This window comes from Notothenia rossii (genome assembly GCF_949606895.1).
Source record: "Notothenia rossii genome assembly, chromosome: 5".
Taxonomy (NCBI): domain Eukaryota; kingdom Metazoa; phylum Chordata; class Actinopteri; order Perciformes; family Nototheniidae; genus Notothenia; species Notothenia rossii.
The window spans coordinates 14,391,434-14,406,787 of record NC_136903.1 but is presented as its reverse complement, the minus strand read 5'-3'; the positions used below and the strand labels follow the sequence as shown (position 1 = coordinate 14,406,787).

Genomic DNA, 15,354 nt, shown 5'->3' with positions numbered 1-15,354 from the left:
TTTTGAATTTGATTTTTCAAGTGGCCACTATGTGTATATTTACCAGCTGGACAAATAAATACCTGTGCCTGTTGCAGGGATGAGAAGCGCTCCCAGTTGACCAGTGAACACACTTTGCCCTCATGGGAGGTCCACACCTCCGCCAACATGTCATGCAGAGTCTCCACAGAAGCCTCGCTGAGTAACTGCACACGACAATCTATCGCCTCTTTTCTGTTCTCATAGAAACAGTCAGTGTAAAGGTCCAGCGGGCATGTCTGTGAGAAGAAAGGCAGATTAGTTTAATTGGAATTTCATTGAAATCTCACAAATACTGTATTCATAGGGTTTACTTTACCTGGTATGGATTCCTAAAAACATCTGGAATACCCTCCATAAAAATGATGTCCCATAGCAGAAGGCCAAACAATGTGGAGAATGTAGAGCCCTCGCCATGGATCCCTGTTACATGAATAATACATAAATAACAATAAAGAATACAGAATTGTGCTAAATAGGTTCAGCAAAACTGTTTACCTTGGTCAAAGCCTTGTTGATGGTAATGTGCTAAAGACAGGTCTTCCACAGAGCATATAATAGTGGCATCAGCACTCTCTCCCCCATCTCCAATTTCTGGTAAAAGAAACCTAGATTTTCCCATGCCCCCCTCGTGGGGAATAGCTGTCCCCTGATGGTCACCTGCAAACAAAGGTACAAACAGTATTTCATACATTCATTATTTTATATACAACCAACGATGATGTAACATTAGGTTATCTTGGCAAATTGATATTCCGCCCTCGACTTGTGCTACGTTTATTAAACATTGACAGAGGAAGATTCAGTAGCTAATGTGTGTGTGACCCTAACCCAGGTTCAAGGCTTGATAGATGCCAGTAATTCCATGAGTGTGTGTATCTTTAAAGACAATATCCTGTCACCTCGTAGGCATTTAAAGAGAACAATTTTTTTTTAAATGAATCAGAAGAAATTATTCAGAGCTGCTTAATCTGGTGGTTTAAGGCTGAGTGCTGAAGAGAGAGGGTAAGAGACTGTGAGTTGAGAAAGAGGAGAGGAAAAGAAATGAGAGCAGAACATGTTTGTTAGGCTTGAGGTGGTAAGAAATGTAACAACATTTCAGCTCAGCAAATTTCATTATTGCTGTGATGTTCTCTTTATACTTGACCGCACTCCCCACTCTAGCTGACATAGTGGTTGCCTTGCTGCTCTCTGTACTCATATTATTCAGTGCTCATAGTGAAAGTATCTTATGAGGTGGTTAGAAACATAACATAACATTAGATTACTCCAGTGATGTACTTTTGTAATCAAATACGTACATTTCATACTGTATACTGTATGTTCTAAACTGTGATTGTTCTTTATCATTCTATATATATATATATCTTCTTTACTTGCTTGTAAAGCGCTTTGAGCACCAGGAAAAGCGCTATATAAATGACATGTATTATTATTATATAATTTGACTGATTCATTTATTTAACAGGGACAGTGCACATTAATTAACATTGAGTTAGCCAAGAGGCTATTTTTCATCTGTAGTCCCTGGTAATCTATATAAATGTTGATTTTGTGGCCATTCTTATTCCATTATTGTAAGTATTGGGTCTTGAGCTGTGCTAGACTCACATGAGTGACATCTTCAACTTGGATAGTGGGCATGTCATTCATTTGCAGGCGAAGCTTCTTCAGGCTGGCAGACTCTTTCATCCTGACAGCTCTCTGATGAAGAGACAGTTTGTGTCCAGTACGCACCAGAGGGTCTGACATCCCATCTCTGATAGCACAGATAGCCTGAGAGCAATGGGAAAAGAACTCTGTCAAACAAATAAAAACACCATAGCTATTGTTGAGCACTCAAACAAAGAGATCGATGATTAAATGGAACCGAGAGTAACGGTGCTCACTTGCTCAGGTCTTTTAAGGTGCTGGTGAAGGTTGAGTGCCAGTCTGTCCCACCATCGGCCTCGGCTGTCAGGACAGTAAACAGATTGCGACAGTAAGGACTGCAGCTCCTCTACTGCTTCCTGCAAACCAGAAGAAGAACCATTAGAAATGTAACCCCTGAATACACACTTTTCCCTTTTAAAGTACTTTTATTTGATCTACAGTAAATGCGAGTGGACAGGGTCGGAAAACCTCATAGCAACGTAGCCTTTGCGAGATCTCCACCCCTCTGGTTAAGACCCGAGTGTAAGCCCATCCTGTAGTGAAGCTGCGCAGGAACACAGGCAGCTCCTCCTCGTGACTATCCAATCGAACACAGTGGTAATATTAGCATTAAACGATATCCAGGGAATTTATAGCTTGGTTTAAGACAGAAGCAATTTAAAAGATGTATGTCACCTGAGGTCATGGTTTGTCCTCAGCTCCTTCCAGACACTTTTAGCCGCAGTATAGAGCTCCATGGCCTCCTCCCATTGACCCCCCTGCATGGCTGACACTACCTCCTGCAGGGTCCGCATGGAGGCTTCGTATCTGGTGGGATTGATGGAATCATGAGTATTAATTAGGACTGTAATGGTTCCTGTATTACTACCGAACTGTCACGGCACGGTAAATATAGTCAAACACTGAATACTTTAGTTTGTTAATGTTAACATTTAGCCAATGTGACACATATTAAAACACTCCTAATGCAAATGTTTTAATTTGTATATTTTGGAGGATAAGCCTTTCACGTTTATAGCCTTTTGTGAATTGTTGTCTTCAGGAAAAAGTTGTGTGCCTTGCACTGCTGTCTACTCAAAATAAATAAAAATAAATCTAGCCTTATGCATATGGAGTTTTTCCACTGTACTGCAGTTATTGCACACCATAAAACTGGGAACGATTGGGTATACCGTTCCAGCCCTAATATGTATTCTGTATATACAATACATTATACTACATTTGAGCTCTTTGTGCAGCCCCGCACCTGATGAGATCCTCTCTGTCCTGGAACACCTTGGCTGAACGCTGCACGGTGTAGTCTGGGAAGGCCAGGCGTCCTGAGTTAACCAGCAGGATGGTGAACAGCTGGCTCTGCCCACCAGCCGCCGTCTCCTCCTCCTCCAGGGTGTCCGTCAAAGAGAAGAGGAGAAGGATCCGAGAGAAGACGGCCCGGGCACCGCGACACAGGCGCACACAGGAACTTGCAAGCTGCTTTGCCCTTTAAAGAGGTAAGAGGAAACAAGGCTGAGATCATTACTGCCACTCTAGAACTGTCAATGCACACAATGTGTTTGATCATCTCACCTTTTGAGGATGACAGCCTCAATGTTGTTCTGAGCAGCGGACACAGAGAAGAGGGACTTTTGCCGGCTCAAACGGAGAAGTCCGTCCACCAGCTGCTGTTTCTGAGTCCCAGAATTGCCCAGATGGAAAGTCTTAGCCAGAGATTTGAGATCAGGAGCGGGCAGGAGATCCAGAGTCTCCCCCAAGTCCTGAAGTTCACGCTCTATGATTTTCAAAAACAGCAGAGATGAGCATTAACGAGATAAAACTAGAAGATGTTTTCGATGTGGTGTTAAAGCAGGATAACAAACAGTATGTTCTTAAAAATACTTTATTCATATAGCTATTTTCAAAAGAATGTTGCAAACATTATATGGCAAAATGGTACTATACAACTTAGCTAAAACTGTAACGATATAACAAAATCAAAATCCTTCATTAACAACATCATACTGTCAATATACAAGTTCCAAGTCATTCAAGAGGTGTTCTCTTCTAAAGAGGCTCCATAAATAAAACAGATAGTATTAGACATCATTTACCTGACTGTAGAAAACCAGCTTGAACCAGCTCCTGAGCCACAGGTCCCAGATCACTGCATATCTCTTCATAATCCAGTTTATTCACTTGGAGCCACTTCAGTTTCCTCTGAAAGAGTCTCACATACAGCTTCTGCCCCATGGCTTGAGAGGGGGAAATACATGTGAGTGATGAGGCCTCTCTTCAAATAAATAACAATAACAGAAGGTAGAGCTGCAAAAATCTGCCTACTACTCAGATAGTCGGTCGCAAACTAAATCATTTAATAAAATGTCTTGCAAAATGGTTGAAAAGGTAGTTTTCAGTCTCTAAAATACAAATATGTCCTGCTTTTCTGTTTTACAGCAAACACTTATACACATATAACACTAGATACTTTTGATGTTCGGACGTTTAAAAAAGACATTTAAAGACATCCCTTTGGACAAACTAGTATGTAAATGTTTTACTATTTTGTCCTTGTGTAACAATTCATAATTTACAGATAATTCAAGTTTTATATCGGCATTACCTGAGAGTTTCTTGAATGCATGGATGAGTGACATGTCATCCTGATTGAACAATGACCTGTCGTCCTCATTCTCCAGCACAGCCTCTAGTACGGTCAGGAAGTTACGGAGGTAGTAGGGAAGCCGTTGGGGATCCACAGCCTGGTCACTCGGGATGCTCTCAGTAATAGACTCTGACTGTGTGTCACTTTTGATCGCTGCATCATTCGTTTCCTCTGAAGTCAGAAGGGGGTCACAAGTAGTGGTAGAAAGTCCCTCAGTTTTAGTCTGATCTGTATCAGTCATCGCTGCTTTAATGTCACTAGAAAACACCTCCTCTGGCTCAACGCTGCTCCCCTCATATTTTGCTTTCTTTCTTAGTCCTGACAAGCTGCCAGTGGAAGGTGTTCCCTTTTTTCTCTTTGATAGTTTAGACTCTTTAGTGGAAGAAGAGAGCAGCTTTAGAAAAAACACTTTCTCTGATTTAGGAGCTTTGCGTTCAGGATTACGTCCTTTGTCTGAACATGAAATATCTTCCACTGCTGTTGGAGAGTCATTACTAGTGTCTGTGAGGTCAATGACTGTCACACCATCTTGTTCGGCTTCTAAAGTCTGAATATTTTCTTTCTGTGAGCTGCTGAGGGTCTCAGGAGATGAACATATCGCCTTTTCAGGTGCCCGTGTATCTCCTGTCTTTGTCCTCTTAGGTGACTTATGTCCTTTCATAGATAACTTGGAGGATGGGCTTCCCAGGTCAATGGTCCTCACCACACTTTTACTTCTCAATTCCAGTGGTGCCTGCTGAGAATCATTCTTCTTGAAATAAGGGCTGGTCTTGGTGCCTTTGATTTCTTCTTCATTCTTTGGATCCAGCTTTAGGGACTTTGGGGGATTCCTTATGGGGGACAGCTGCTTGCTTGGCAGGATAGTATTACTTGATGAGGCTGCACTGCTGTCTCCTCTCTCAAAGTTCTGACATTGCAAATCAATGTGCTCATTGATTTTGAATCTTGGTATCAACTGGCCACACAGGGGACAGGCCAGTTTAGGAGGGGGCTGGCTGCTGAAGAAGGAGCTGATGGGAGGTGTGGCCGTGGCAGGACTGGCAGAAATCCCAGCTTTGACATTGCCTTTCTTCTTACTCTTAGACAATGACAAACTTCCTCTCGGTGTTACTTTTCTGGCTCTTTCCGTCATGATGCAGGTGGAAGTGCTGCTCAATACAAAGCTTTTTTAGAAGCTTTTCTTTGTTGCATACTATGATACGGATAGGCTCGACAGATACTGCTAATGGCTCTGTTTGGCTAACTCGACTCATAAAAACACTTTATTTTAAACGAGTATATACATGTAGCTTTGGTGGTTCAAATATGCATTAGAAAAACGCTAAAACACTAATATAAAAAGACTGTCAATTGAAAACAGAAGCTAACATACCGGTAGAAAAGAAGAGCGGTGCACGATCATAACAATCCCGCTTCACAGGCTTAACCAGCGGAGCGCAGATTGCCTGATAAGGATGTACCAATCGATCCCAACTACATCGATACTTCTCAACCACCTAAACGCTAACAAGGTAAAGGCCATTTTATTATTATTATTATTAATTGATGAGTGTTTTTAAATAAAGCCAGTGTTACTATAATGCAAAAAATAGAAAGTTTTTTTTACATCGTACATTTCTCCATTAATTTACTGTTAATGTTTAGGGAAATTAAGAGTTGGAAGGGTTTTTAACTTTTTGATAAGATAATAAGATAAGATATACTTTAATGATCCCAATTTGGGATTTTTGTTCGATTCAGCAGCATGTAAACAAGGCATTTCACACAATGTGTAAATGGAAAGGAGTAGCTACACAATAACCCGAGATAAACATTAAATAGAAAAATCCCCAAATAGGAAATTAAAAAAAAGAACTTTAAAGTTAAATATATACATACACGATACCGGTAAGTTATTTAGGTGTATGTTTGTCTCACGGAGGAGAAAATGTGCTTTGTGTTTGTGGTCATTATGCCTATCACAGTGTAATTAGTTGGGGGACCGAGCAGTGAGCACATGATGATGGGGGTGTGTTTTTCTACACAGGTTCCTGGGCTGCTGTGCGGCTTTTATTCAAAAATCACCATTCCGGAGAGCAATCTGATGTGATCAGCACACGGGCATTTTACAAGGAGGTGCGGCCGACAGGACTGATGTTGGTAAGTGCCACATAGCATTGTCTGTGTTTGGATGGGGAAACATGTATTTGTGATGCACATAGGCCTCTTCGTCTTGCGATAAGAGAGCCGAAGACAATGCTGCTGGATGTGGTCCTTTGGTACAACGTCAGCCCATAAACTGGATGATGCAGTCTCGATGCTTCAAATCAAGGTCGATGTGCATTACAGCAGAAGGATAATATTTGCTTGCAGATGATGCATAAAGCAGAGTGTGTTTGCAGGGAGTCATATCCATCACTGCGTGCTATATGCGCAGGAAAACCATCTTATTATCTTATCGATGTTTAAGCAGATGGGAATGCGGCGTCCACTTGTGGGGAAACCGGAGCCACCACAACATCCACTCCTGCAGCTGCGGCAAAAGTTAATCATAATGGCTTTATTAGATACCTACAAATATGTGAAGGGCAGGGCGAGCTGCGTGAAATCGCGACCATAATGACCCTTATTGTTTTAATAAGCACTTCAGCACCATGGAGAGGTCATGATTAGGTCCGCGTGTAATAGCCTATATGGGAGGTGATCTGGGGGGATTAGGTTTTTGTATTCATAACAGCATAATTTCAGTTGCATTGTCATGAGATCAACACTGTGAGCGATTAGGATTTATTGTGTTTAGTGTGATAAACATAAATAATATTCAAAAAGCTTATCGTACTGTTTTTTCTCTCCCATTTAAGCCTCAAGCCTTCACGATTCATGTTTTGATGAGGGTGTTGACATGTTGAGACTGGGCGGATATCAGCCCACTGTGTTCAGTGTGAGAGCTACTGTCAGAAGGCCACTATTAAGTGTTAACGCCTTAAATATTAGACTGAGAACAGAATTAAGCATTTTATGTTGCTATTCTTTTGCATAAAAGATTAAAATAGAGTAATGGATCCAGGGAATGCATAAGGCCTAAATTATGAACGGATTTTCTGTATGTTATTTTAAATTGATGAATCATATTTATAATATACTTTGTTGGTGTAAAGCTACATACTGTAGGGTTGCAGCAAACTATTATTGTAATGTATTTTTATTTTCTTTGGGCATTTTTTAAGTGGTAATTAAAACATTTGCAGATTATTTTTCTGTCAATCGATTAATCATCAAATAAAAAGTTGACTTGGATTTTGAATCTGGTACATAGACTAAAAATGATAATAGTGTATCAGAGATAAGTTTGTAAGGGAGAATATCACTTTAATTGAAAAAGCTACTTATTAAGCAATTATTTGACATCATAAAAACATCACATTCTGCTGTTCAATGGTTTTGTTGCATATCTCCTGTTCTGCAGGACATCAAGGCACAATTAGAGCAGATTCAATAAAGCAAGATGAGAGGTTACAAACAACCTTAGCAGTCATAGACAAAAGGAGTCAGATGGTGAATGTTGGTGTTAGATGGTAATGAAGTAATAGATAGATAGATAACTTGATACTAGGTGGCCTGTTTGACCTTGGAGTAGGGGTTGTGTTAGTATTGAGTGTAAATAAATATATTTACTCTAATATAATGTTTCTAATTTGTGTGCTATTGTGGAAACTTAACCTGTGATCATATGTTATCCGATATAGTTTGATTGCTTGAGATATGCTCCAAAAATGTGTTGTTAGTGTGTATTATGATTTTCGATGGTAAGCAAGAGAAAAAGTAGTTTTGCTGACATTTTAAATATGAATGCCTTAATAAAATGTGTATTTATAACAGCGATAGGAATAACATGTGGCAGTTATTTTCTACAGTACATTGGCTTCAGTAAAGACATTTAACAGGCGGTAAAGTTGTACATTATCTTTTAAAACGTAACATTTGTTCAATGTTTCTGTTTCTATGTGAAAAATATGCTGTTCACGGTGTGAAGTGTAAAAGTAGCCTAATGCATCTCAGAGGTTTAATTGTGGTTATCTATTATCGTTCACAGGGTTGAAGGTATAGTGTGCTTAAAGGCCAGTTATGGTTCATGGAAAAAGGCCAGGAACCATCACCAAAGTATTGGCCCCCAGCCCTCCACCGTGCTCCGGTCCAGGAGTCACTGAACAGAGACAAGAAGAGCAGCGAGCTTTGGTAAAGGAGGCCTCTGAGAAATCATTGTGCACCTTGAAGGATGAAATCAAAGACCAGCTGATTCCTGTCCCTGCAAGCCAATTTGACTTGAGTTGTGACCCTAGTCCTGAGGACATGGAGGACACCTGCTCCGAGTACGACAACGTGGGCTCTGATGTGGAGCAGGACTACGATGAGGTACGGCATTTAAACAGAGAGGGTGTTGTGGACGCAAGGTTCTACAAACAGTACTCTCCTGAGGATGCTGGCTATATAAAGCATGCAGTAGGCGATAATATTAATGACAGCAGCAGTGCTGTTGACCAGTTTGCTCCCAGGCCTGGACATGGCACAGAAATATATGAGAGATCACAATCAGACACTAAACCCCACAAGACGGGCCATGGATTTAGGTCGCATTGTGCTCCTACTGCTGTGGCTGAAGCAGAGAGGGAGGTGAAAACGTGCCAGGAGAACAGGTTTTTCTTCAATGACGGAGATGAGATAGAGGAGGTGTTGGACGGAGCCAAATTTATAGAGGATTTAGAGGAGGAAGAGACCATAGTTCAAAGAAAGACTAGCCTTTATCAGGACAAGGAGAATGGAAGAGTTAGAAAGGGAGGTGATGAAAGGAAGAGAGATGATGACACTCGAGTGGCCAGAAACCGTAATATCCCCGTAGCTAGTAAGAAGTGTGAGGCGTCTCACATGGGTTCAAAGGAGAGGGAGAGGCAGGCTAAAGGACGAGGGAGGAGGGTAGCAGGAGAGGACACGGAGCCCATTGTTTCTGGGATCAAAGGATGCATGACCAACAGCAGTGAACAGCGTCCAAAGACTTTGTCAAAGGACAGCAACAAAGCTGTGGTGAGGACCAAAGCTCGGTCTGGTTCCAGTAGGCCTCATCCTCCCCCGCCACCTCGTCACGCACATGCTCAGCCTCCTGCCGACACCCAGAAGGCCCCGCCTCGCAGAGAGACTCCTCCCGTTCCCAGAGCCAGTCTCTCTTCTGCCGACAGCCAGGAGGGTGAACCCAGGGTTATCAAAGCATCCTTGGCTGCTCATCAAACACCAGAACCACAGAGGGAGCCTCCTGAGGACAGGCAGAGACGGCCAAAGAAACCGCAGCAGGTAACCAAATGCAAATAGGGCAGGTCTTTTTCAGATCCCATCCCTTGGGGCTTGTGTTTGTTCCTGCACAATCTACCTTCACTGTGTCCTAGAGTGGCTGCAGTGAGATGTTAAGTACATGCTTTGCTATGAAAAGTATCTTTCCCCATGGGCTTATCATTTACACAGGACAATAAGAAACATTAAAACAAGACATGCCAAAGTTATAGCAGATGTTTGAATACAACAGGGGGAGAAGCCGAGCACGGCTGTGATACCCGAGGATGTGCCGGAGCAGCCGAGGAGGCTTCCGAGTCCAGAGCCCCTCCCTGCAGTGGACAGCAACACACCCAAGGTGAAGACTTTTTACAAAACAGAAGACTATGTTTCATTGATGACATCTACATTCTTTTCATTTATGTAGTTTAAGGGAATTAATCTGCCTTTTCTCCATATCCAAAACATCAATCTTTGATATTCCCACTATAAGAATACTTTTTTCTGAATGCCACTTATTAAATCAAATCACTATTTATTTATGTGACTGCACTGGAACATTTATTGTCTTATTTTTCTTGTATTAATGACTATTTGATATGCTTTTATACAAAATGTACTATGATTAACTGATATGTATCTCAGGTATTAATTGTCATACCAATGCTGTACAATTAAAGACTAATATTGACATGCTTATTTTTAAGAACACACAGGAAGCTGCTTCTTTCCCAAGCTTTGAAGATGGTGATTATCTCATAATATTTTTATATTTCATAAATCTTTCCAGCACATTCAAATGTTTCCACTGACAGCCGTTTGTTTTCTGCATAGTCCCAGGTCCCTGTGAGCCAGAGGATCTTATTGATGGGATCATTTTTGCTGCTAACTACCTTGGCTGCACTCAGGTGTTGTCTGATAAAAACCCATCCAAGTCTGTCCGCATGTCCCAAGCCCATGAAGCTGTCAGTCGCATCAAGGTAATCTGTCTCTTCAGAGACACTCATTAATATCCATTGATTTAGTTTATACATATTTAACTTGCTAAAGAGGTTGCTGCATGCATTCTTCTTTCATCTGGTCTTTGTGTTCAGGACAAATTGATTAGAAAATGATGGGAAAAAACACAAGACGTTGCCTTTTAATCTTTAGCCATCGAGCTAACTTGATTCCAACTTCTATCAGTGTTTGCAGGTTTAAGAATCTATATTGAGGCCTCTGAGTAAAACAACAAGGTAGCTGTTTAGCAATGCAAGTGGGTTGTGCTCCAAAAAGGCATTTTACTTTGTATTTGTGTGGGAGTTTTATGTGTATATATAATGTACCTGTTATTGCCAGCTGATTTATTTGTAAAGGGAAAACCATGCAGCATGGTCCTTTCCTTACCACACGGTGGTGCTGTTGCATAGGTTTTTTTCTCAACGGCCATGTTAGTGTCTATAAAATAAGTTAAGAGTTTGCATTGTAACATACAGGTACAACAAATATTAAACGTCTGATTAAAACAATATACATTTATTTCAAAGAGCCAAGATGAAGACTCTCAAATGATGACAGAAGTGGACCTGTTTATCTCCACCAAAGCTGTGAAAGTGCTGAATGCTGACACACAGGTTAGTAACTCTTTTGTGTTCCCTTGTGTGTTAAATCTATATAACTGAGTAGTGATTGCCATTATTGTTGTTCCACGCAGGATACAATGATGGACAGTGCCTTGCGGACCATTTCCTATATCGCAGACATTGGCAGTATTGTGGTTCTGATGGCTCGGAGGCGCCTGTCTCAGACCTCATCAGAGGATTTCTCAGAGTCTCCTGACTCTGCTGGCGAAGGGAAGAGTCAGTACAGGATGATCTGCTATGTCTTTGAGTCTGAAGATGTGAGTATTTGCTGCTAAACTGAAATTACATTTTGAGTTTTGAGTATATGCCTTAGTTTTATATTAGGTGTTTGTTTGTTTGTAGCCTTTATTTAACCAGGTGAAAGCCCCTTGAGATCAAAAGATCTCTTTTTCAAGGGTGACCTGCAGGACAATAGTTACACATGTAACATAAAAACAGCAGAACAACAATAAGGATGACATACAACCTTGTTCTGAGGTGTCTATAACACTGTCATCTTTCCCACCTCCTCGCTGTTGCAAACTGGGATAGCCTTTCTGCTGAGTAGTTTCCCCAAACTCTCCCCTTCCCACAGGCTCAGCTCATTGCACAGTCCATCGGTCAGGCCTTTAGCGTGGCCTACAGAGAGTTCCTGCGAGCCAACGGCATCAACCCGACCGACTTGAGCCAGAAACAATACAGTGACATCATCAACTCCCAGGAAATGTACCACGATGACCTCGTCCATTTCTCAAACTCAGACAACTGTAAAGAGGTTTGAAGTTTTTTCATTATGGCTTCAGGTGATTTGTGGATGAGGACAGATGGATTTCCCTCCACATCATTCACTGTACTTCTAAACCCTGGCATGTGACATTCAAAATGTGCTTAAAAATGATTGAAAATGCTTTTTCTTGGTTCCAGCTGAATGTGGAGAAGCAGAAAGGGGAGAGTCTTGGTGTGGTGATTGTGGAGTCTGGGTGGGGCTCCATCCTGCCCACCGTCATTCTGGCCAGCATGCTGAACAGCGGCCCTGCAGCTCGCTCCGGAAAACTCAGTGTTGGGGACCAGATTATGTCCATCAATGACACAAGTCTGGTGGGTCTGCCACTGGCAACCTGTCAGGGCATCATCAAGGTAGCTCATTAGGGATTTAACATATTGCCATCTTCCTTTAGTCTTCTAACGAAATATCACTAAACAATGTCCTAGTTGTTTGCAAATACTATTTAAACTGGAGCGAATAGTGCATTTATTTAAATGATGTAACTTTTTATTTTTTATTATATATTTTTTTAATTATATCATAACTTAGTATTTTTTTTAAATGCATGTCACATATTTAACATATGTAACATTAAGCTCTCTGTGGCTCTTTTTCCTGCTGTAACTACGCAAATGTTTCCTCCGTGGGACCAATAAAGGTATTCTGATTCTGATTCTGATGATTTGTTGCAGACTACTTAGTATTATTATTTGAGCAGCACCAGGTAGAAAGGATCAACTTAAAAATAAACTACATATGACATGTTTTTAATGTGGATTTAAACACTACTAAAGGAATAAGGAATTTAGCTACAGGTATTACCCGTCAGTAGGATTAATTCATTTTGGTTTTGGAATCCTAAAATCGGTTTTTATTCTTCAGGGTCTGAAGAACCAGGTGAAGGTAAAGCTGAGTATTGTGAGCTGCCCTCCTGTCACCACTGTCCTCATCAAGAGACCTGATCTCAAGTTCCAGCTTGGTTTCAGTGTGCAGAATGGCATTGTGAGTAAGCCTTTGTTGGTATGAAGCATGGCACTTTAGGTTAAGGCTTTGGCAGCTTCTGAAGAAAACCACTGAGTTTAAAAGAGTGTGGTGTCTGCTGTAAACTATGCCTTTTTTCAACCCTCAGATCTGCAGTCTGATGCGAGGTGGCATAGCTGAGCGAGGCGGTGTTCGTGTTGGACACAGGATCATTGAGATAAATGGTCAGAGTGTTGTTGCCATGGCACACGAGAAGATTGTTCAAACCCTGTCTGTCTCAGTGGGTGAGGTAAGAAGACATCATGCGACAAGATGGCAATTTTCACTGATTACTGCCCCACACAAGTCTCTGTAACATAAAGGCCTTTCCAAGTTATGCCTTCAGATTAGAGATTAGTTCAAGGCACAGAGTTGTGGTTACATAAATTACTACTGCTTGCATTTAATCAATCAAATAAATCAATCAAACACATCTTTACATTTGGTTTGTTGGCTGAAAAGTGTAGCAGCAGATGAGTGGTACAAAATTAAGCATTATTTAATTTCAGGCCTTCTACACTATACATTTTAGGACACAAATCCATCTTGTTTTTTAGCTCAAATGTACAAATTAAAGTTAATATTCTCATCTACCCTAAGTTGGATGCTTTGATTAAAAAAACTGTTTTGGGAAATCTGCTTATTTGTTGTTCTTGCTGAGAGTGAGATAGGAAGATCGATACCTGGCTGCTTGGCTTAGCATAAAGGCTGAAAATAGGGGGACAAGCTAGCCTGGCTCTGTAACACATGCAACACATAAATCCACTTACAAACAAAACTGAAGCTAATGTATTATCATGTCACATCTTGTTTGTTAACAACACATTTAAGTGTGAAACAAAACCTCAAGGTGACGACAAGGCTCACGGTTACTAAGCCAGGGAATGGTCAACCACAAAAGCCTTTGTAAAACCCTGATGTTTAATTTCTACCATTGGGTATTTGAACAGATTAAAAGACTTGACACAACTTGTTAAGGTGCAGGTAGGTGCAGGTAGGTGTATTATGTCATCTTTGGAAAGAGCAATGCTAGCTGTTGACCTTGTTTCTAGTCTTTTTGGCTAAGCTAACTGAAGGCTAGCAGTAGCTTCATATAATACAGGTGTAAAAGATGAGCAATATCATCACCTAATTCTCAGCGAGAGAGTGAATAAGGATGCCTTAAATGTTAAGATTAAAGCCAGAGCAAAACAATCGGATTATTTTTGTGAACAGTTTATTAAAATATACAAAGTGTATTATTAGGTCAGTTCTCTTTAGGCTCTGTGGGACTAATAAAGGTATTCTGATTCTGATTAATCAACCATTCTTGGTCAGATCCATTACTTACACATTTACGAAGATGTGAACATCGTGTGATGTTATTGTGAGTTTATTTGCCCCTATTCATCACAGTATATGTCTCCATTAAAGCCATAGAAGCATATTCTTTGTCAGTAATTGATTCAAGGTCTCCTCTGAGTTTCTGGTGTCACAGAAGGAAGTCAATTAGGCCAGGATTCAAGTGATTATGACTCTATAAACGGACCCTTAAGTTGACAGTGTAATTGCCCCCCCTTCTCTCGTCTCTGCCAGATCAACATGAAGACGATGCCTGCCGTGATGTTCAGACTGCTGACGGGACAGGAGACGCCCCTCTACATTTAGAGAACGTGCATGGATCAGCCCACTGTAGCTCTGCATGTCTGGCTGGGTGGAGGCGAAGGGCAGATGATGGACAGGTGGCTCAGTGGGACGGGGAGATTTTATTTTTCTATCATTTTATTTTCCCGGCCTCTTGTTGCAAAGCTGTAAAGAACATCCGGTTCTCATTTTCAGGTTTTATCTTGAATTACATTGTCATAATGGCCTTACAATGTGAATACTCTGTCTGTAGTACTGTACGTAAGTTTCTGGTGTTGAAGAGAAGTAGCTTTAAGGTCACGATTATTTTCTTATGAAGAGATAAATTAGTACATTTATTTTTTATTTAGTCATTTTTATAATGTGTATGGAGTTTCAAAATGTACTTATACTGTAAATACTTTGGACTGCTCCAGGACTTGGTTGGAAAGGCCATATTACTCCTACAGTATATGCATGTTATTATGAAGAATTACTGACCAGGGATTCTTTCTCAATCTGACATGATAATCTATCAAAATAAGTATTAAAAAAGGATCATAATATGCTGTACAAAAGCTTTGTGTATTATGGTGATGCTGAAGGCCAAAGACACAACCACTTTTCAAAGACTTACAGAATCGGTGATCATTACCTTTACCAGAGCAAACAGTACAAGAATGTATCAAAATATACATTTCTGAATGAATGTAATGTTATAACACTAAGAATACAATCTCACTGATGAATGTTTGTTG

At 40.8% G+C, this 15,354-nt stretch overlaps 2 protein-coding genes across 3 annotated transcripts in view; one reads left to right on the top strand and one right to left on the bottom strand.

Moving 5' to 3' along the window:
* fan1 (FANCD2 and FANCI associated nuclease 1) overlaps positions 1-5,441 on the bottom strand; it is a gene marked incomplete at its 5' end in the record, with an annotated part of 6,367 nt that extends 926 nt beyond the window's left edge. The window contains 12 exon segments of the mRNA XM_079679931.1: positions 29-257; positions 338-441; positions 517-657; positions 660-678; positions 1,630-1,794; positions 1,908-2,027; positions 2,140-2,248; positions 2,347-2,478; positions 2,918-3,151; positions 3,238-3,439; positions 3,759-3,899; positions 4,268-5,441. Of these exon segments, the coding sequence (XP_079536057.1) occupies positions 29-257; positions 338-441; positions 517-657; positions 660-678; positions 1,630-1,794; positions 1,908-2,027; positions 2,140-2,248; positions 2,347-2,478; positions 2,918-3,151; positions 3,238-3,439; positions 3,759-3,899; positions 4,268-5,441 (2,770 nt within the window).
* A 265-nt stretch (positions 5,442-5,706) lies between these two features.
* On the top strand, positions 5,707-15,349 carry apba2a (amyloid beta (A4) precursor protein-binding, family A, member 2a). 2 transcript variants are annotated; one of them, XM_079679921.1, is made up of 13 exons: positions 5,707-5,820; positions 6,336-6,448; positions 8,382-9,631; positions 9,861-9,965; positions 10,315-10,354; positions 10,442-10,587; positions 11,134-11,220; positions 11,301-11,486; positions 11,804-11,983; positions 12,133-12,345; positions 12,857-12,976; positions 13,104-13,244; positions 14,570-15,349. In XM_079679921.1, exons 3-13 carry the CDS (start codon positions 8,414-8,416, stop codon positions 14,639-14,641), a joined length of 2,508 nt encoding a protein of 835 aa, XP_079536047.1. In that variant the 5' UTR covers positions 5,707-5,820; positions 6,336-6,448; positions 8,382-8,413; the 3' UTR covers positions 14,642-15,349. The 2 variants fall into 2 exon arrangements, with proteins under 2 accessions (XP_079536047.1, XP_079536048.1); XM_079679922.1 differs by lacking the exon at positions 5,707-5,820 and having other exon boundaries at positions 6,311-6,448; positions 10,448-10,587.
* Positions 15,350-15,354: the final 5 nt, after the last annotated feature.

Coding starts and splice junctions, on each gene's coding strand:
- apba2a (XM_079679921.1), top strand. CDS start 8,414: ATGGTTCATGGAAAAAGGCCAGGAACCATCACCAAAGTATTGGCCCCC. Junction 9,966..10,314: donor TGGACAGCAACACACCCAAG/GTGAAGACTTTT, acceptor CTTATTTTTAAG/AACACACAGGAAGCTGCTTC. Junction 10,588..11,133: donor AAGCTGTCAGTCGCATCAAG/GTAATCTGTCTC, acceptor TTTATTTCAAAG/AGCCAAGATGAAGACTCTCA.